Genomic DNA, 20,836 nt, shown 5'->3' with positions numbered 1-20,836 from the left:
TTCTTAAATTATTTCACTTTGAAGTCTCAGATGCTTTCTGCAGGCTTTGAAGAAGTTCTATGAGTCACAGCAGGAAATGGAGGTAAACTTAGAGGCCGGTGACACATGGTGATCACTTTTATTCCGTTTTCAGGCTGAATTTCCTCCTGGAACAACTAACTTTGGTAACCTGGTTTGTGTTCGGTTTGCACAGTCTGAATTGTCAATGCCGTCACTTAAAAGTCAACTTTTTTCCTCATGCTTTTATTTGAAAGTATGGGCTTTTCATAGAAAATTTGATTGGATATTCATGTTAAGGACTTTATCTCGGTCAGTAAACTTGATTGATGCAATAAACCTAAAGATATAAAGGAAACTAAAATTAGGCTATAAAATTAAGCCATGACTCGCCCTTCGACCTCTAATTAGCTAGCACTTGCTGCTGTTTTGGGAAGTTAATTCCTGTTTACCGTTCAGGATGATTGCTGACGAGCCAATCAGAGGCAGAGTCAGGCAGGTCATGCGTGACAAGGCAAATATTGCAAACCGATAAGTTAAACCGATATTTTTGACAATGTGCAAATATTATGGAGGGAATTTCAGTAAATAGTCACATTATATTCGACTGTTTCTTAATAATAAAAAAAAGAGGCCTTTGTGGGCTGCTATAAAAGATAGATCGAGTGTTTACCCTCGTAACGTCTGCAGGGACCGCCGGTCTGGATTCTGCTTTTATAAACATATTCTGCACTTGTGTGTGCAGTTTTAGTTGTTTATGTATTATTAGACTGTGAACTGTGGCCCTGACTCCTCTGAACGCTGGTCTCCTGCTCTTCCAGGTTACCCCCGACAGCCCGGATACACGGGGATGCCCAACGCCAACTACCCCAGTGGGCCCGGCATGGGCGGATCCATGAACCCCATGCCGGTTCAGGGCAGCGGCGGTCCGTACGGGAACATGCCCCCGGGCAGGATAGGCCCGGGGCAGATGGGCGCGCGGCCCTACGGCCCCGCCATGGCCTCCAACATGGCCGGCATGCCACCTCAGGTGGCGTCGGGCATGTGCCCCCCGCCAGGCATGAACCGGAAAGACGGAGGGCCGCCCATGCATCACGGACCCACTAACTCCATACACACCAGGTGAGAGCCGAGCGCCATGGCCTCCGCTGGGCTTCCGTGAGTCCATGGCAGCAGAACAAACGCTTATCTAGGGCAGGAAATGGAGAAAAAAATAAGGGGAAAAAACCTGATCAGAGAAGACGGTGAATCACATTCCCTCCCGATGGCAGTTCAGCCTACAGAGAGCCACTCGTAATCTCATGACGGACATCCAACAATGAGACGCTGCCAGGAAACATTGATTTGTTGCAACCTTCAGTCAGACAGACTTTAAAGCTGTAGAACAAATAAACCTTTTAAACAGTAAACATAGTAAATCCTGCAAGGTTGTGATGAATAGTCTCTGAAATGTTTGAATGTGAACCAGCTGTTGTTATTGTGGTCATTCATTCATTCATTCATTCATTCATTTCAGTAAAATGAAAACAAACAGGACTTATTGATTTTTGAGCGCACATAGATAGATCAAAACACTACTTATATATTCAGGAGCTCATAATTGAAAATCAAACAGTGAATCAGATTTATCACCTTAAATCAACTCAAAGACGTCAGAAAACAGTCATTAAGTCCCGTTGTAACTTCCACTTTGAGCAGCCGGCACTCATTTGATGTCTGTGTGTTTCTGGTGGTTTGAAGAAGCTCATGTTCAAAATGTGACGTCCTGCCTGTGATTGCATTGTGGTACTAAGGAAGTCCTCGGGCTGCTGTGATGAATAGTATTATCTGTTTGTCTGCTTCCTGCTTGTATTTGAATGATCCGACAAGTTATAATGCAAACACATCCTGTCTGGATGGGAGTAGGAGTACTTGTACACGTTATCTGTTTTGATGAGATGTTGTGTCTGTATGTTTGAGTCTCGTTAAGCCAACATTTTCTTTTTTTCCCCTTTTGTTGCTTTGTCAACGTTTCAAGTGAAAATGTTTAAACGGGGCCTCAGATTTCCCTCAAACGTTTTCTCTCCAGGCCGCCCGGCTATCCTAACATGGCCCAGGGCATGATGGGAGCAGGCTCGCCGTACGGCCCCGGCATGAACAGCATGCATGGGATGATGAACCAGGCAGGACCCGGGCCGTACCCCATGGGAGCCAACATGGCCAACAACACCCCAGGTGTGTGTGTGTGTGTGTGTGTGTGTGTGTGTGTGTGTGTGTGTGTGTGTGTGTGTGTGTGTGTGTGTGTGTGTGTGTGTGTGTGTGTGTGTGTGTGTGTGTGTGTGTGTGTGTGTGTGTGTGTGTGTGTGTGTGTGTGTGTGTGTGTGTGTGTGTGTGTGTGTGTGTGTGTGTGTGTGTGTGTGTGTGTGTGTGTGTGTGTGTGTGTGTGTGTGTGTGTGTGTGTGTGTGTGGGCGCGCGCGCGCGTGTGTGTCGTGTTAAAACCTCAGGTCGTGACATTCGGCCTGTAAAATGTTTTTATAGAATATAATTTGTTATATTCAGTATATGTTATATTCGGTATATATTAAAGTTTGGTTTTCTGCTCTCTGGACCTCAGGAATGCCTCCGAGTTCAGAGTTTGGGATGGAAAAGATGAACCCGGCACAGAAGATGAACAACAAAGTGGAGGGGACTCCCAAGCCCGAATCCAAAAAGGTAAAAGTCCAACAGAAAACTCTCATGGTCATCTCACATTTAGAATAGGGTAGAAATACTTTATTCGTCCCAGAAATCCCTTTCATATAGAGAAAATGTATAAAAATCTATATTGTGGTGCACCTTCAGGGAGGTTCTGTCATTCAGAGTGGAGTGGGTGTGTCGGTGACGTGTGGCGTGTGTGTTGGTGATGCGGGAGGTGTTAAAGGAGGAAGTGCGGTGATGTAAGGAGTGAAATGTTTGGCAGGTCTACTGTCCTGCTGTGTGACGCAATAAAGAAAAACCAACTCGACAACTCTGTCCATCTCCTCTTACACGGCTTCCACATTGGTGACCCTGACATTTGAGTACCAGCGACTTCTGGCTGAGTTTCCTGAACTGACGGTCCCTACCATCTCAGCCTCCATTGTTAAGCATGGAGTGCAACATTATATCTCCAGATTTCTATAGATTTGGATTTTGCGCACCTTCGCCGGCTGGATTAAGCTGGTGATTGCCATGGAGGAATTTGCCACTATGGAACGGCTTGGGATTGTGCAGCGCTCTGACAGCCCTTGGGCCTCACCTTTGCATATGGTCCCTAAAGCAGATGGTAGCTGGAGGCCTTGCGGGGATTTTGGGCGCCTCAACAAGATCACAACACATGACCGGTATCCAATTCCATACAACCAAGATTTTTCAGTCGACCTGGCAGGGAAAGTAATTTTTTCCAAGGTGGATTTGGTGAGAGGCTACCACCTGTCTGTCCTCAGCATGTGCCTTGCACGTGCAGTCTTCCGTCATCACACCATTTGGAATTTTTGAGTTCCTCAGGATGCCGTTCAGGCTTTAAAGGTGCAGCACAAACATTCCAGCGGTTGATGGACTCCGTGTTAAGGGGACTGCCTTCCCTGTTTGTCAATCTGGATGACATCCTGGTGGCCAGCGCCTCAGCACCTGCTTCACCTGCGACAGCTCTTTGAGAGACTTAATGAGCATGGGTTTATTCCTGAACCCTGATAAATGTCGGGTTGGGCTGTCAGAGATTGACTTTCTGGGCCACTATGTCTCTTCATGTGGAGTGGTCCTTTCACCAGTTAAGGTGGAAGCGATTGCTGCCTTTCCACGTCCTCAAACCATCAAGTCACTGCAGGAATCTTTTGGCGTGGTGAACTTTTACAATCGCTTCATCGCGCACGCAGCTCACCTGATGCGTCCACTGTATGAAGCGCTGAGGGACGGAAAGGCCAAGCAGGACGTGGACTTGTCCGCAGAAAGAATCCTGGCATTCGAGAAGGCCAAGGTAGCGCTCTCGAACACCGTCATGCTCGCGCACCCATCTCCAACGACACCGGTAGCGCTCACCACCGATGCATCGGACAACGCAGTGGGTCCGGTATGTGAACAGTGGGTGGCTGGAGCCTGGCAGTCTCTGGCGTTCCTCAGCAGGCAGCTGCATGACAGTGAGAGGAAATACAGCACGGTTGACAGAGAACCCTTGGCTCTTTTCCTTGCCACACATCACTTTATGTTTTTGCTGTAGGGCCGGAATTCACCGTTTTTGTGGACCGCAAACCCCACACCTTTGTGTCAGTCAAACTAGTGGGGGTAAAGTTTGTCTGGCCAGGGCTTAGGAAAAACGTCAGAAGCTTGGCAGCCTCCTGTGTGGCATGTCAGCGGGCCAAAATACATCGCCATACCAAGTTGGAGCCACTTTTGATAGAAGGTTCGACTTTGTGCATCTGGACTTGGTAGATACGCTCCCTCCTTTCCAAGGCTTTACTAACCTCATCACCACGTTGGGCAGGACAACTAGGTGGCCAGAGGTCGTCCCTCTCTCATCAACCATGTCAGCTGACGTGGCACGCGCCTTTATTTCCACATGGGTAGCCCGGTTCGGCACGTCATTGGATGTCACATTGGACTCAGGATCCTAGTTTACCTCTGAGCTTTGGACAGGAGTGGCTAAGAGCTTGGGTGTGAAGCTACACCGAACCACAGCTTTCAACCCACAAGCAAATGGACCGTGCGAGCGTTTCCATCGCACGATGAAGACCGCTCTCCGAGCCACCCTCACGGACAGCAACTGGATCGATCGGCTGCCGTGGGTCAGGTTGGGCCTGCGTTTGGCCCTGAAGGATGATCTGCAGGCGTCGTCAGTCGAGCTGGTGTTTGGTCAGCTCCTGCGGGTCCCTGGAGAGTTCCTGCCAGAGCCATCGGAACCCTGGATGGTTACAGCCAGGAAGCCAGTCTTCAAGGAGCTGGCTCGCATGTTCAACCCAGTTCCAGCTAATCACTGCCTGCCCAGGTCCTACATCCTAAAGAACCTGATGGCAGCTGAAAATGTGTTCATCCGGCATGATGCCCACTGTTCCCCACTTCAGCCGCCGTATGACGGCCAGTCCCACGTCCTGGAGGCGGGACCCAAGAACTTTGTGGTGGACGTGGGGGGTAAACAGATCCAGGTTTTAGTGGACCGGCTGAAACCTGCTTATGTCATGGCAGAGGAGCCACTGGAGGTGGCGCAACCCGCAAGACCTGGGCGCCCCCCCCCCAAATCATCAACGGCTGCAATGTTCCCTGCACCTGCCTTAACTTCGGTGCCGGTATGGTGGTGCAACGCAGTCGTTATGGCCGAGTGCTAAGACCTCCGAACAGGACTTAAGTAACCTTTTTTAATGACTTTGTAGTACCATTCTGAATGTTCGGTGTGGTGCACCTTGAGGGAGGTTCTCTCATTCAGAGTGGAGTGGGTGTGTTGGTGATGCAGGAAGTGTTAAAAGGTGAAATGTGTGTGAAGCAATAAAGAACAACTCGACAACTCTGTCCATCTCCTCTTTCACGGCTTCCACAATATATACTTTGTTTAAATTAGTAATTATACTGCCTGTACTGAGGAAAACATGTTTCTAAGTTTTAAAGTGCAAATTTAACTGAATGAAAACCCAAAATGATCAGAATTATTAGAGATATTTTGAACTATGCTGTGAAGATGATGTACACTATGAAAGTAAACTTAATAATAATCTTGAGACGCTTATCGTTTCTGTTATCATTTATCCCGTAACATGTTATATTTATTATGTATACACCTTTTCTGACTGTAAAACTTGAATGTTATAAACATATATGACACAACTAATGAAGTACATTTATTGTAAAACGGCTTTTTGTTTATGTTTGACAAAAAAAAAAATCACAATATTTCAGACGAAGTCACAAATGCAATATTATTAGTAATAGTAAAACTTTAATACATTCCCACTAGACTTCACCAGTTTAAGGTTGTTTATTCAAGAACCATCCACTGGAATCAGGACTGACTTTTGGTTTTCATTTCAGAAAGTTTTTGTAATTCACACGGAAACACCAGAATTTCTAAAAACACTGCAGTGTGCCTGCACGGCCACTAGTTGATGCTGTGATTTTGTCATGCAACCACGCGCACATCCGTCGTATCTCCTTGTTTTTGTACTGTAGGTGCATTCGGTATCTTGTGTATCTAGAAAACAAGTCTCCACTCATGCAGATGATGAGAAGCGCTGGTAAATCTGATATCGAGCACCAATAAGTAGTGCTCTTCGATTGTTGTTGATCTACTTGAACATGAGCACATAAATAAATTAGATATAGATAAATTTGTCTTTGGAAGCCATTTTGAAAAAGCGCCATCTGTAAGGACTCCCTCTTCCTGAAAGTTCCTAAACTCAGCTGATTGTTTCATTTTGTGTTTTAATCCATCCGTTGTTTCCCTCCAAACACAGAAGTCGAGTTCTTCCACCATCACCAATGAGAAGATCACCCGTCTGTATGAGCTGGGTCCGGAGCCGGAGAGGAAGATGTGGGTGGATCGGTACCTGGCCTTCGCCGAGGAGAAGGCCATGGGGATGAACAACCTGCCGGCCGTGGGCCGCAAGCCCCTCGACCTCTTCAGACTCTACGTGTCCGTCAAAGAGATCGGAGGCCTCACACAGGTACGGTCGCATCCACGTTTTCCAGCTTTGTGAACCTCGCCGTGCAGCTCTCTCATCCTCTCTCCCTCTTTCCCCCTCGCTCGCCCACCAGGTGAACAAGAACAAGAAGTGGAGGGAGCTGGCCACCAACCTGAACGTGGGCACCTCCAGCAGCGCGGCCAGCTCGCTCAAGAAGCAGTACATCCAGTGTTTGTACGCCTTCGAGTGTAAGATCGAGCGTGGCGAGGACCCGCCCCCGGACTTCTTCAACACGGACGCCAAGAAGAACCAGCCGAAGATCCAGCCTCCCAGTCCAGGTGCGCATGCCCCCTCCCCCCCCAAAAATAATACCTGCTCGCCATCCATCGCCAACCTTCTTTTAATGGAGATTACAATTGAAAGAGTGACACTTTACTCTGCGCACCCCCCCCCCCCCCCGGGTGCCTTGTCGATTCCACCCAATCCATCACAACCTCCTCGCTTCGTTTGGCCCACATCATCTCCCCATAAACCAGTTGCCTTTATCGTGTCCCATTAATTGCAATGTTAAAAGATGGTCGTTTGTCATTTCCTGTTGGAGCGTCATAAATCACTGACGTTCTGCTTTATCTTGGGATGGGGGGGGGGGGTGAACAAGGGATTTACCGATACCAGTGTCGTGATCTCCGGTACAACCCGATGAAGACTACTGACGTCAGCAGCAGGAAGACAAGGGACGGTGTCAGCTGGAGTCTTTGATTTTTATGAAAATGACAAACGTAAGACAGGACTGTAGATTCCGTTTTGCCAAAATATCAAGAGGAGGAGAAAGATAGTTCGTACAACAGCAGCGACTTCTCCACCATATACAATCTAGACATTAGGCATAGTAGACATAGACAGATATAGACTTTAGGACCAGTGGAGTTCGCCCAATGTTGCTCATTAGCATCAAAACAGAGCCTGTGGTTCACGGCGACGCTTTGCCTTCGTGTATGGTTTGTATACAGAGTGTAAATTAGACTTAATGGAATTTCGGTACTCATACTCGTCCTTTCAAAAAGTGGTATTGGTGTACCCCTAGTCGCCCCCCTCCCCCCTCTCCTCAACTCACCTACCAAGCAGTGAACTGTGGGTAGAAGTCAGTGTGTGAACCTGCAGCAGTGGGGGGGGGGCACTGACTCAGCAGCACTGTGTTGTTACAGGAGACATCAGGGCTCTTGTCAGCTGGCATCAACCCCAGGGTGGGGGGTGGGGGGTGGGGTGGTGGGGAGGGTGGGGGGGGTGGGGGGGGGGGGTGCTAGGCAGGAGGTGATCTGGCGATAGTGGCCCTCCGTTAGCGGAGCGCCGGGCCCAAGGCTACAGCGGCGAGGCGACGCTTCCCCGGAGATTAGTGTTGAGCCAGAAATGATGAATGAAGGTGTGTGTGTGTGTGTGTGTGTGTGTGTGTGTGTGTGTGTGTGTGTGTGTGTGTGTGTGTGTGTGTGTGTGTGTGTGTGTGTGTGTGTGTGTGTGTGTGTGTGTGTGTGTGTGTGTGTGTGTGTGTGTGTGTGTGTGTGTGTGTGTGTGTGTGTGTGTGTGTGTGTGTGTGTGTGTGTGTGTGTGTGTGTGTGTAAAAGTCACATGATTCTCTCACTCTGACTGTTTTTTTTTTCCCTTCCCTGTAAGATCCTCTCTCCCCCCTCCTCTTCAGTAGAGGGAAATCCCTGCCCGTGGGGTGGGGGGGGGGGGGTGAGGAAGGGGAGCCGGTTAATGTGTGAGAGAGAGAGATGTGAATAAATGTGACCTGCCGGTGACCCCGCTGTGTTGTGCTTCTGCCAGTTTAATGAATGGGAACCTGTGACTCATCAGACTGGCTGCTATTAGCGCCAAGTCCTGAGCCCAAGTTAAGGATGAGCGCCACTGTCACACACACACACACACACACACACGCCGTCCCCTGTCTCTACAGGGCAGGCAGTAATCTGTCAGAGTCAGGGTTTAGATCATTGTTTCCCGGTGGCTCCCGGAGACCGGGCGCTGGAGGAGGAGGAGGCGGAGGAGAGGGTGGGGTGGGATGGGGGAGTGGGGGGGGTGGCATGCTGCGATGAGCCGGAGGATTCAACATTTTCGCTGGCTGTGCACTCAAAAGCCAGTCAGCTTGACACTAACTGTGTTCCTCTGCGCGGCACTCAGGAATTTCTTAATGGGATTTGGGATTGCCAAAAGCAGCATGTGTTCTCTGAAAGCCTCCCCTCCCTCTCTCTCCCACCTCCCTCCCAAGCAGCGTTCAGCCCATCCACCATCAACTTGACTTTATTCCTGGAGCACAGACAGCGAGTGCTGCAAAGCAAAACACATTTTAGATAGTTGGGTTTTCTTCTTTCATCCGCTTTGTCCAACAACACCACTTACTGTGTTTTCCCCCTGGTTTCACAGCCGGATCCGGATCCCTGCAAGGACCCCAGACGCCTCAGTCCACCAGTAGTTCCATGGCAGAGGGGGGGGACCTGAAGCCCCCCACCCCGGCCTCCACCCCGCACACACAGATCCCACCGATGCCCGGCGTCAGGTACGGTCCAGGAACCAGCAGCCATGGCCATGAAACCAAAACGATCCCGTTGGGGAAAGAGGAAGAAGGGAATTATCACTGAGGCCAAACTGAAAAGACGTACACACAAACACCTGAATGAGTGTTAAAGGTCTGGCCCAAGTCCCAGCATCTGAGAAAAATGTCATTGTACACAAACTGAATGGACGGAAAAAATGTTGATTTCTCTGAAATACCTTTCCGGCATTCTGGAGTTTCAGTGAGTTTTACCTCAACAAATTCCTTTTTAATGTCGTTCAAATCTGCCTTCGCTTATGTCTTCTTTTGTCGCATCCTTACATACACACTCCTTCACTGCTACCAGGTGAAACAAGAAGTCCAAAAACAATACTGAGAAAGTGATGCTCATTGAGAAGTTAAACAAATATATATAGGACTCAGAACAGCAGTGACACTAACAAAGTCTTTGGTTCAACAGATTGGCGTCCATTAGATTTGAAAAGACTCTGATGTGAATTTGATGTAGACGTTTGACTGAACATCCCTGTCGTCTGTTAGGAGTAGCGTGAACCTCCAGGACCCCTTTGCCGACGGCGGTGACCCTGCGTTTTCCAGAAGGAACGCCATGACTCCAAACTCTCAGGGCTACCAGCCTGGGATGGGTGGCCCCGAGATGATGGGTCGAATGGGCCCCTACGAAGCCAACAAGGACCCCTTTGGTGGCATGAGGAAAGGTATGTACATACGTACCAGGGTCAGGTGATGCAGGAGTTCTGGTGGAACTGCAGCTACAGTTTGGTCTTTAATTGTTTCCCAGCTGGAGAGCAGTTTATGCCACCGGGCCCCAACAGTGGGATGGGAGAACAGTACAACCGAGGCCCGCCGGGCCCAATGGCCAACATGCAGATGGGACAGAGGCAACAGTACCCATATGGATATGACCGGAGGTACAGTAAACCTTCTCTGATTGAAAGATCAGGCCTCCTACAAAAGCAAAGCGTTGAAATGCTGTTTGTTGTTTGGATTTACAGACAGGACCCCAGTATGGGCCCCGATGGCAACATGGGACCAGGAACTCCTCAGCCCAACATGATGCCTTCTGGAGCAGACACAGGGATGTACTCGCCGAGCCGCCCGCCGCCACAGCAACGGTCAGTACCACCAGTCCAGTTAACCCCAATGGAGAAAATCTTTTTAATATAGGCATCTTGTCAACTACTCTTTTCACTTTCATTAAAACTCCTGCTTTCACTAGGCAGAAGAGAGTGATGGTGTGAGTTCTTGTTGTTTTCAGGCATGAGTCCTACACAAATCAGTACCCTGGCCAAGGAGCTCCCCCTGGTGGCCCATACCCAAACCAACAGCCAGGAATGTATCCACAGCAGCAACCGGTGAGAACATTCTGTTCAGCTCCTACAGCATTCGCATTGAAGCCTATATCACCTATCAGTGTGTGTTTTTCTCATTTTATTTCTCTTTTTCTAAAAATATAAAAATTTCTAAATACACTTCTGAATATTTGCCGACAGAACTACAAGCGTCCTGTGGATGGCGGATATGGTCCTCCAGCCAAGCGCCATGAAGGAGAAATGTACAACGTTCCTTACACTGGTCAGCAGCAACCAGGACCCCAGTCCTCCGGGCCTCAGGGCCAACAGGACATGTACAACCAGTATAATGCTTACCCTGGAGGGGAACGCAGACCACCAGGCCCACAGAACCAGTTCCCCTTCCCCTTCGGACGGGACAGAGGGCCGTCATCTGCAGGCCCTAACTCCCAGTCCCAAATGCCTCCGCAGATGATGGCGAGCCCCATGCCTTCAGGTCCTGATGGCCCCCAGGGTCCCATGTGGCAGGGCCGCAATGAGATGGGCTACCCCAACTACCCCAATCGACAAGGGCCTCCTGTTCCCGGCCAGGGCCCTGGCTATCATGGCATGAACCGCTCGGAGGAGATGATGCCGTCAGATCAACGCATGAACCACGAGGGACAGTGGCCCGGTCACGTCAACCAGCGGCAGCCACCGTTTGGGCCCGCCGGCTCTGGACCACCCATGACCAGACCCTTGCCCTCCACCTACCAGACCTCCCAGAACCACATTCCTCAGGTGTCGAGTCCAGCACCCATGCCCCGGGTTATGGAAAGCAGGACGTCGCCCAGCAAGTCCCCCTACATCCACCCTGGCGTCAAGGTGCATAAAGCCGGACCCCCGGTGCCCGCCTCCCACATTGGCCAGGCTCCTGTGCAGCAGCCCATGATCCGGCGAGACGTGGCCTTCCCTCTCGGCTCTGTGGAGGCTTCCCAACCCCACCTCAAACCCCGCAGGCGACTCACCATGAAAGACATCGGTACAGAACCTTTTCCAGTCTTCTCTCAATACCTTTAGCAACTGTAAATACTGACATTTGTTAACTGATTGTGAACATTTGGCTCATGTTTATTCTGGTTTTGTATCTGCAGGCACTCCTGAGGCTTGGAGAGTAATGATGTCGCTAAAATCAGGCCTATTAGCTGAAAGCACATGGGCCTTGGACACCATTAACATTTTACTGTATGATGACGGCAGCATTTCTACTTTTAATCTATGCCAGGTGAGTTAAACATCCACCAGCCAGAGTGACTTGCTTATTTGTGTTGTGTTGAACTGACTCAATAACTTTGGTTCTTTGGTTCTGCAGCTTCCCGGATTCTTGGAGCTCATAGTGGAATATTTCAGACGCTGCCTCATCGAGATCTTCGGCATCTTGAAGGAGTATGAAGTTGGAGACCACGGCCAACGCACCCTCATAGACCCCAACGCAGCTGAGGACTCTGACGAGGAGATTCCCATGCCCGAGGTGGAGGACATGGACACTGACGAGGAGGACGAGGAGGAAGAGGAGGTCGACGAAACGAAGACCAATCCCGACGCCTCCTCGCTGGTGCAGGTGAAAGTGGAGGAGGAGGAGAGCTCCCAGAGAGAGAAGTCTTCAGAGGATGAGGAAGAGGAGAAGGAAAGGGGGTCTTCAATCAAGGGAACCAATACTTCTACCTCAGGGTCCTCCCAGGATCCCAACCTCCACTCGGAAAAGCCCAAGCAGGCGAGCAAGTTTGACAAACTCCCCATCAAGGTGGTGCGGAAAAAAAACCCCTTCATGGTAAACCACTCGTCCAAGCTTGGGCAGAGGCAAAGCTTCGACAGTGGCCTCATACACTGGAGCATCGGTGGTGGAGACACTACTGAGCACATCCAGACCCACTTTGAGAGCTGCATGGATCTTCTCAAGCAACGGAAACGCCCCCCGGCTGCCGCCGAGAGCCGCAAGAAGGTCCAGGCGTTTGGCGTGGAAACAGAGAGCCTGGAGAAATCCAAATCCAACGGCGAAGGCAAGTCTCAGCAGCAGCAGCAGCAGCAGCAGCAGCAGCAGCAGCAGCAGCAGCAGCCGCAGCCCCAGTCTGCTGACTCTCATAAATCTCACACTGAGAAGACCCCGCCTCCACTACCCATCGGCGCACCGGTCACCGCAACCATCGACGACGTGCTCTCTGCCCGCCCGGGGTCGGTCACCGAGGAAGTGGTGCGTGGAGGTGCCGAGGAGCAGAAGGAGAACGGCAAGTATCTGTTCAGCATCAGCCCCGACCTCCAGAGCCGCCGGAACATCAAGATCCTGGAGGACGAGCCCCACAGCAAAGACGAAATGCCACTCAGCACTCTGTCGGACTGGCAGGACTCACTCGCCCGGCGCTGCATCTGTGTGTCCAACATCGTGCGGAGCCTCTCCTTCGTCCCCGGAAACGACCTGGAGATGTCGAAACACCCGGGCCTCCTGCTGCTCCTGGGCCGGCTGGTGCTGCTCCACCACAGGCACCCCGAGCGCAAACAGGCGCCCGTCACCTACGAGAAGGAGGAAGAGGAAGACGAGGGCGTGAGCTGCGAGAGAGACGAGTGGTGGTGGGACTGCCTGGAGGTGTTGAGAGAGAACTGCTTGGTCACTCTGGCCAATATCTCCGGCCAGCTGGACCTTTCTATTTACCCGGAGAGTATATGCCTCCCGCTGCTGGACGGCCTCCTCCATTGGGCCGTGTGCCCGTCAGCAGAGGCCTTGGACCCCTTCCCCACTCTGGGGCCGCACGGCTCCCTTTCACCCCAGAGACTGGTCCTCGAGACCCTCAGCAAGCTCAGCATCCAGGACAACAACGTCGACCTCATTCTGGCAACGCCACCGTTCAGTCGCTTGGAGAAGCTCTACGGCTCGCTCGTGCGCCTGGTCGGCGAGCGCAAGGTGGCCGTCTGCCGGGAAATGGCGGTGGTGCTGCTGGCTAACTTGGCCCAGGGCGACAGTTTAGCGGCGCGGGCCATCGCCGTGCAGAAGGGCAGCGTGGGCAACCTGCTGGGCTTCCTGGAGGACAGCTTAGCGGCCACGCAGTACCAGCAGAGCCAGAGCTCCCTACTGCAGATGCAGGGCGGGCCCCAGTTCGAGCCCACCAGCGTGGACATGATGCGGCGGGCGGCGCGGGCCCTGCACGCCCTGGCCAAGGTTGAGGAAAACCACTCGGAGTTCACGCTGTACGAGTCGCGGCTACTGGACGTCTCGGTGTCCCCGCTCATGAACTCTATGGTGTCCCAAGTAATCTGTGACGTACTCTTTCTGATCGGCCAGTCATGACAGCCGTGGGGAGGTCTCGGCTCCGCCTCTTTCCATTCCCCCTCCCCCTCCAACCCCTTTTTATTTTGTGTGTGCGCGCGTGTGCGTGTGTCTGTTGCGCGTGAATGAAAAGAGCAAAAATGACTGTCCTACTTTTCTTTTTTCTTCCCCTTTTTTTAATTTATGCAAAATCACCTCGGATTCCACTGTCTTTCTCCCCCTGCTTCTCTACTAAAGGAAGGAATCTCATGAAGTAGCTGTGGATTTAAAGCGTTGGATACGGAAAAAGTTCAACTCGGCGAAGAAGAAGAGCAGATTGGGACCCGGGCTCAAAGGACGGGACGACGCTGTCCTGCGGGGGAAATAAAAACTGAAAAACTGACTTTTTGGGGGGGATTTCCATTTTTTTTTTTTTTTTGTTTGTTTTGTTTTGTTTTGTTTTTTTAAAGAAAACAAAAAAAAATCTCCAGGAAAAAAAAAAAAGAAAAAAACTGTAACCAAAGTTGCTGTCTCGTTTACAGTGAGTTTGGGGGATACGTGTGCTCGCTGTCTCCCTCTAGAGGTGGTGGGGGGTGGGGGTGGGGGGGGGGGGGGGGGGGTCGGCGGGGAGAGGAGGGCACAGACCAAACAATACTCTGGTTCGTGTTGGGAGGCGCCGTAGAGTCAACGGACCGAGGCGCGCCGGCGTTGCTGTAACTCTGGATGCGATATACCCAGCCCCCACAGGAACCACATTATTGGCTGTGAACAGACACCTTGACATGGGAGGCCTGTGCAGTAGATTGTAGGACTTTTTTTCTGTACTGTACACCTTTAAAAAAAGAAAAAAAAAAACAAACAAAAAAAATAAACTGTAAACATACTGTAATAATACTGTTTCACACTGAGATATGCTGGCTTGGCAGCAAACTGTAGTTTTTAAAAACAGTTTTAGTTAAACGTCGAGAGAGAAAACAACGGCTTTCCCCCCAAAGTATGGTGAACCTACAACACCCCGACCTCTGACCTCTTCTCTTTGTCCCTTGATTGTATGACTTGACCCTGATATTGAAAAGTCACTCTGTAGGACTGGTCCTCCACTCTAGATGCAGTCAAGCTGCAGTGTATATATGATGTTGTACATTACACTTTCTCTCTCTCTCTATCTCTCTCTCCCTCCCTCCCTCCCCTCTTTCTCAATCTTCTGTTGCTCTTCACCGTTTTTAACCTTTTTGACGATTTTTCGAGCCCCCCACCCCCCGCCCTCCGGGTGTCAAGTGCGCCCGCTCGATGACTCGCTCCCCCCCGCCCACGCCCACGTCGTTCTCCAATCCCCCGAGGGGAGTCTGGTGGAGGGGGCGAGGTGAAAGGAATGGGCGGGGCTCCGGAGGAGGAGTGGGAGTGTTCTAGCTGCTGTCCGAGCCCCCCCCCCCCCCCCCCAACATGAATAACATTCAGTTTGTCTCGGGTCTGGGTGTAGAGAATATTAACAGAAGTCATGTCTGCGGTTCCATTTGAGCTCCTTCATTAAATGACAAACTACATCTTGATGAAGAAACATTTTTAATTTTTTTTTGTTTTGTTTTTCTTTTTTTCTCCAGTGATGCGGATTCTGCATATTTGTATTTCAGATGATGTAGCTAAAAACTTGATGTAAATTCCTCTTTTTTCTCCCCCCCCCTTTTTTTTGGCTTAATGAATATCATTTATTCAGTATGAAATCTTTATACTATATGTTCCACGTGTTAAGAATAAATGTACATTAAATCTTCGTAAGATGTTTGCTGCCGATTTATTCCCCCCCCCCCCCCTAAATAAAAGCCCCGAGTATTTCATCCCGCTCCTCGCCGCCGCGTGTTTTCGCTGACGCCTCTGATATTTACACCTGATCCGTGGTGGAACGCCGCTTATCGGATGCGCGGCCATGTTTTCCCTCGTCCCCGCATCGATTGACCCTTGACCCTGCCGTGGCGCGGCTGCTCCCATCCCCCGGATCGGATCTGCTGATATTTACATACATATTGACATTAGTGGGGGATCTGGAGACGCAGGACGACTCGATACCGCTGCGAAAATATCCGTTGTACATAAATATTCTGGTATTTGATCCAATTGTATTGTTTTAAGCAAACATGCCAACGAGGAAACGAGGCTCGACTTGTTAAATCAGTTAATCTGCAACACGGATTTATCTTGAAATTAGAAGAAAAAAAAATTTCTATATTAAAATCTACATTTTCCTGAACTGTGTATTTCACAGTTCTGGTGACATAAAGTATAAATATCAACGGCATCATAACAAATGATTCAGAGTTTTTTTGCGTGTATGTCTCTTTAAATGCTACTTAGCAACTTCCTGCCCCCTCAAGTGGTTCTGGTCTCCATGGCAAAACCAGCGTGTTTCCTGTAGGATGAGATTACTATTACATTCTTCCGGATATTTGTAAATGGATGTTTTTCTGACAGATTTTCACGTAAGATTTAAAATCTTATGATGGTTGATTTAGGTTGTTTTAAATTTTTCAGTGGAAACTTAAATCTATGTCAAGATTTCTGATCAAGTAAAATGAACTCGCTGCATGTAGAGATACTTTCACTCGTTTTAAGTAACATGTCAAACGTCATGATTTATTAATATTCTACTTGTGACAGAAGGGACCCGGATTTCTTCTTCTGGTTTTCATGACATAACAAAAACACATCCAGCTAAACATCATACACGTGTATGACGGTTGTTTAAAAAGGACGGAAATCCGTCATGACTGAAAGTGAGAAAAGATTTCCAACATCGCAAAACTCTTGGTGCCACATTTTGTCACAAACAACCACAGATGTGTTTTAATGGGAGTTTATGTGATCGATCGATACATGAAGTAGAAGGACAGTGACATGGAGTTTTATGTGTATTTTTATAAATGAAGTGAAAAGTGGCTCCAGTTCAGTCGGATTGGATGGAGGGCGTCTGTCAACGGCAAGTTCCATGTCCTTTCTGGGATTTTTCAGTTGGATGAAGGTTCTGGACTTTTATTAGTTAATTAATTAATTAAATTATTCATTCCACCTTTTCCTTTCTGAACTTGTTGGATCTAAACATTTCCATCATAGCTCTGCTGGATGTTTTGAGTCGTCCTGCTGGAAGAAGAACCTCCGCCACAGACTATTCCTCAAGATGTCCCATATTTCTAACCCACCTGTCCCCCCTGAAGAGACGCAGCATCCCCTCAGCATGATGCTGCCACCACCATGCTTCACAGTGGGGTCAGTTTAGGTGAACGCTCCGCGTCTCGGTAGCTTTACAGTTGGGCGACGCTCTTTCCGATTTCAGACGGTGGATTGCGTGTCGGTGTGGAGCGGATCGATCCAGACATCGACGATATCGTCACCTACATTGGTATCGAACGATACCAGTGCGACGGGATCAATACTTTGTTTTAGTTTCTCTCCTGCATTACCTGCTGAGCCTGACGCTTTGAATGACAAGTGCATTGTGGGAAGTGGAGTTTTTGTTTTCCTGACGCATGTGGTGTTTTACTGCAGGTGTGTGTGTGTGAAAGGAAAGCAAAGAAAGAAAATCATAAAAGCGCTTGAAGGTCATGAAAATTCCCCCGGATTTAGCAATGATGACGCATTTACCTTGAATATTAAAAAGTACCGGTATTGGATCGGCGTGGATGACGCTGGCCCTGTGTTTACTGTCACATCTTGCGGTGGCGCTCTGGGAGATATTGCAGAACTCAACCCTGCTGTAAACTTCTAGAAATGTTTTTTCCAAGTGTTTGCATACAGTAGCAGAGGGCGCATCATGATTTCCCACATCATCAGCATATTGTAATTTGACACCAGCATCGATCTCTTCTCAGTTGCTGCTGTGCATAACGACTCCTCATTGTGAGATTTGCTGTCAACATCACGTGCAACACGTTTTTGATTATCCTTTGGTGCCCCTTTGTGGTCATTTGGAGGTACTGCACCCACATGGTTGGGCCTGCTGAAACTGCTCATATCATGACGCAGCAATAAACGCACGGCCTCGTGTCACGTGCCGCTGCTGCAGTGACTCAGCAGTAAGCCTTCGGGGTCAAAGTTCGGGTTGGATTCGTTAAAGTGGAGCCTGGTTTGAAAAGAAGCGCTGGATTCCTCGTCCCACCGGGATTTTATTTTCTAACCATGACGTCATGTTTCCATTTGGGTCCTGCTCCCACCTGGACCTCAAACTCGTCCGTCACGGTCCTCCGTCCTCAATCTGGAGGCGCCGTGACGAACGCTCGTGGCAACATCTCGCCGCCAGATTCTCTCTGACCAGAGACTTGTGCCGCCGTGACAATCACATCCAGCCGGCACCTAACAAACCTCCCACTCGTCTACTAATAGAGCGTGGAGCTGCTGGAGGACGCTGGGTCACAAAATCACACCTGACCGCTGCACGTTTGTTTTCTCATGCGCTATGATATGAGAGCATGAAACATGGTCATCGTGTTTCAAGAAGCTTTAAATGACATGAGTCCCGATCTGCTTTTTTATTAGATATCACTCCATATTTATGCACATTTACTTTATTTGTGCTCCAATAAGTACTTCACTGCAGGTTTCCTCTCTAATCTGAATGCATGGCGCCCTCGTGTGGCAAGAGCAGCAAAGTGCAGTGTCAATCTTTCAATCGGCTTCAGAAGTGATCAACTTTAAACTACAACTAATATTTTACGCCTTGGTGCAAAGTACTACATCTTTCATCTTTACTCAATGAATAAAGTTTCACAACTCAAAACAAATTACACTGTAAATGTAGAACAAAATATGCTGAAGTCTCATTTCTTCCACTCAAGTTTTTCCTTTTCACCATCTCTTCTTGCTCATGTGGGATTGTTGGGTTTTTCCTCTGTAAAGTGTCCCGACGTGACCTTGTTTTTGGTGGTATATCAATTTGAAGTCAATCATATTACAATTTCTGAAAGTTAAGGAAGCTGCATTCAAATTTCACTTTTTTTTTTAAATGCTGGTCCCCCCTTCACTTTTTTTTTTAAATGCTGGTCCCCCCCCCCCCCCCCCAAACTTATCAGATCCTGGATTTTAGACCAAGTTTTATCATTTAAAATGTGGCATAGAAGTCATCTATGCTCTTTTGAGTTACCCTTATTTCAGCTCCATGTGGAGCTCAGTACTTCATGAATACTGCTTGAGTCATTTAGAGATATGAAAGACTTTTTACATGAACTAAAGTGAAACATTGAAAACTGTTGTCCTGGCGCAATTTCTATTTACTACACTTCTAGAATTCTCGAGGAAAAACATTTAATCCCATGAGATTTGAATTTAAATGTGAATTGGTCAAAACTCATTTAGAACAATGAGTGACGTTAACCCTTAATCTGCCATCATGTAGCTCAGAAACTGCAACGTTCCAAATTCAACTTAATTGCCCCCAAATATAAAGCACTGCAAGGTCAAAGTTTAATCTCAAACCTTGCACATCTGGAAGTCTGCACCGTGAAATTGACGTTTAAAGATTCCATACACTGGCTCTTCCATCCCACTGTAGTGCATCGTTTCACCACTAGATGGCAGCAGCCTTCCAGCTCCAGCCTTCCCCAGTAATTCAGGCCAGTTCAAGACAAGTTTGAGTCGAACAAGTTTATTTCAAAACACTTTCCATTCATACAGGACTCCTCGCTGAATCTGTTGGAGACAAAAACCCCACATCAGAACTGAAAAGGAGCAAAGATAGGAACCAGTTCCAGATACTCACAGGCTGGTACCCTCAGAACAACCTGGACTTCGTCAACTTCTTGTCCCCTTGAAGGTGTGCAACCTGCTTGTGAGGAGCCCTCCATTGTGGGGGAGCTGCAGGGGTCTGAGGCTTCCAGACCGGCGCTGCGGCGGCGGCGGGTTGTTTGGAGGAACTCAGGCGCCTGATCACAGCGCCGCCAAAGCGGCGCGGGATGGTGAGGCTTCTGGTCGGGGCGAAGCGCCGGGTTCCTCCGGCGCCGCTGCTCGCCTCGGGGGGACTCTGAGCTCTTGAGCTGGGACTCTTCAATAAATAGGATTGACTGGGCCTGGTGTTCTGGTCGCGTCGCTGGTAGGCTGGTTTTGGCACTCTGAAGCCGGTCGCCGCCGAACCTGGAGGTCTGTACTGCAAGGACACTCTCCTACCGGGGCTGGACATGAAGGTTTGAGCCTGAACCGCATCAAACGACGGACCTTTTGATCCAGCGGCAGAGGGATTCTGGGCCGGTCTGAAGGAGTAGTCGTCCCTCGACGTCAGCGCAGCGGGCAGACGCTGGCCAGACGGCAGAGCTCCTTGAACCGCCGGTTTCTTCTGGACGCCACCAGTCGGGTTATTCTTCTTGCGACTCGTCTTTGACATGGAACTTCCACTCGCCACGGCCGTCGAAAGCTGGAACTTCTTGGGCGCCGCTGGGGATTTGACCTCCCAGCCGGCGGCCTGCTGGTTCGGCCTCGGAAACAAACGCGCAGCTTGAGCGTTCCCGGCACCGGAAAGTCCTGGACTGTAAGCGCCGCTCGCTGCGGCCTGTTTATAAGACGAGCGCGGCGAAAGGGAGGCCTGTCTGAGTCCATTCTGGGGAGAACCGTCAAGTCTTCTCAATCTCCCGTCCTGTTGCGAGAAGCCAACATATCTCGACACAGCCGAGCTTTTACCTGCAAGAAAGAGTCGTAAAGACGAACGCGAAAATTAGTGCTTTGGTAGAAATGGCGGACTTTGAGAACTCGGCGAGCACTCGCCTGGTGAAGCTCGTGAACTGCCGACATGCTCTGCCTGAATCAAGCAAATCAGCACAATCCTGCAAACAGGAAGCAGGAAGTTAGGAGGGTCGGTACTCAAGTTCACACGTCGAACGAGAATCAAATACTCACCCCAAACAAACTCCACAAGCCATTTCTGCGTTACTAAAAAATAAAAATGGAACAAAAGAAAAGTGGCACCAGCCTGAACTGTCCTGCAGCTACTGGTTGTGTGTGTGGCAGCGACGCGGCTTTTCAAGCAGCCTGCAGCCAATCAGAGCCTGATTTCCAGGATCGTGTTCAGGTGGTGGAGAGACGCTGCAGGTTTCCTCATCCTGTCATCTCATCTCAACAGACTCATCT

The 20,836-nt window shown here is 49.5% G+C and overlaps 1 protein-coding gene across 5 annotated transcripts in view; it reads left to right on the top strand.

Annotated features, from left to right (window-relative positions):
• Window positions 1-15,506, top strand: part of arid1ab (AT-rich interactive domain 1Ab) — a 72,268-nt gene extending 56,762 nt beyond the window's left edge. For 3 of the 5 annotated variants that reach the window (XM_080484404.1, XM_080484402.1, XM_080484401.1), the window contains 13 exons: window positions 819-1,119; window positions 2,066-2,211; window positions 2,592-2,689; window positions 6,433-6,642; window positions 6,734-6,938; window positions 9,019-9,151; window positions 9,689-9,864; window positions 9,948-10,077; window positions 10,162-10,281; window positions 10,425-10,521; window positions 10,660-11,479; window positions 11,592-11,722; window positions 11,810-15,506. In XM_080484404.1, coding sequence (XP_080340530.1) covers window positions 819-1,119; window positions 2,066-2,211; window positions 2,592-2,689; window positions 6,433-6,642; window positions 6,734-6,938; window positions 9,019-9,151; window positions 9,689-9,864; window positions 9,948-10,077; window positions 10,162-10,281; window positions 10,425-10,521; window positions 10,660-11,479; window positions 11,592-11,722; window positions 11,810-13,777 — 4,535 coding nt within the window. In that variant the 3' untranslated portion in view covers window positions 13,778-15,506. Of the gene's footprint in view, window positions 1-818; window positions 1,120-2,065; window positions 2,212-2,591; window positions 2,690-6,432; window positions 6,643-6,733; window positions 6,939-9,018; window positions 9,152-9,688; window positions 9,865-9,947; window positions 10,282-10,424; window positions 10,522-10,659; window positions 11,480-11,591; window positions 11,723-11,809 lie in introns of all 5 variants that reach the window. The other 2 variants (XM_080484403.1, XM_080484400.1) reach the window with 1 other exon arrangement.
• The last annotated feature ends 5,330 nt before the right edge of the window (window positions 15,507-20,836 follow it).

The sequence above is a fragment of the Lipophrys pholis genome, assembly GCF_963383615.2.
Source record: "Lipophrys pholis genome assembly, chromosome: 17".
NCBI classification, from domain to species: domain Eukaryota; kingdom Metazoa; phylum Chordata; class Actinopteri; order Blenniiformes; family Blenniidae; genus Lipophrys; species Lipophrys pholis.
The sequence above is the reverse complement of the archived record's forward strand: the minus strand, read 5'-3'. Positions and strand labels throughout refer to the sequence as shown.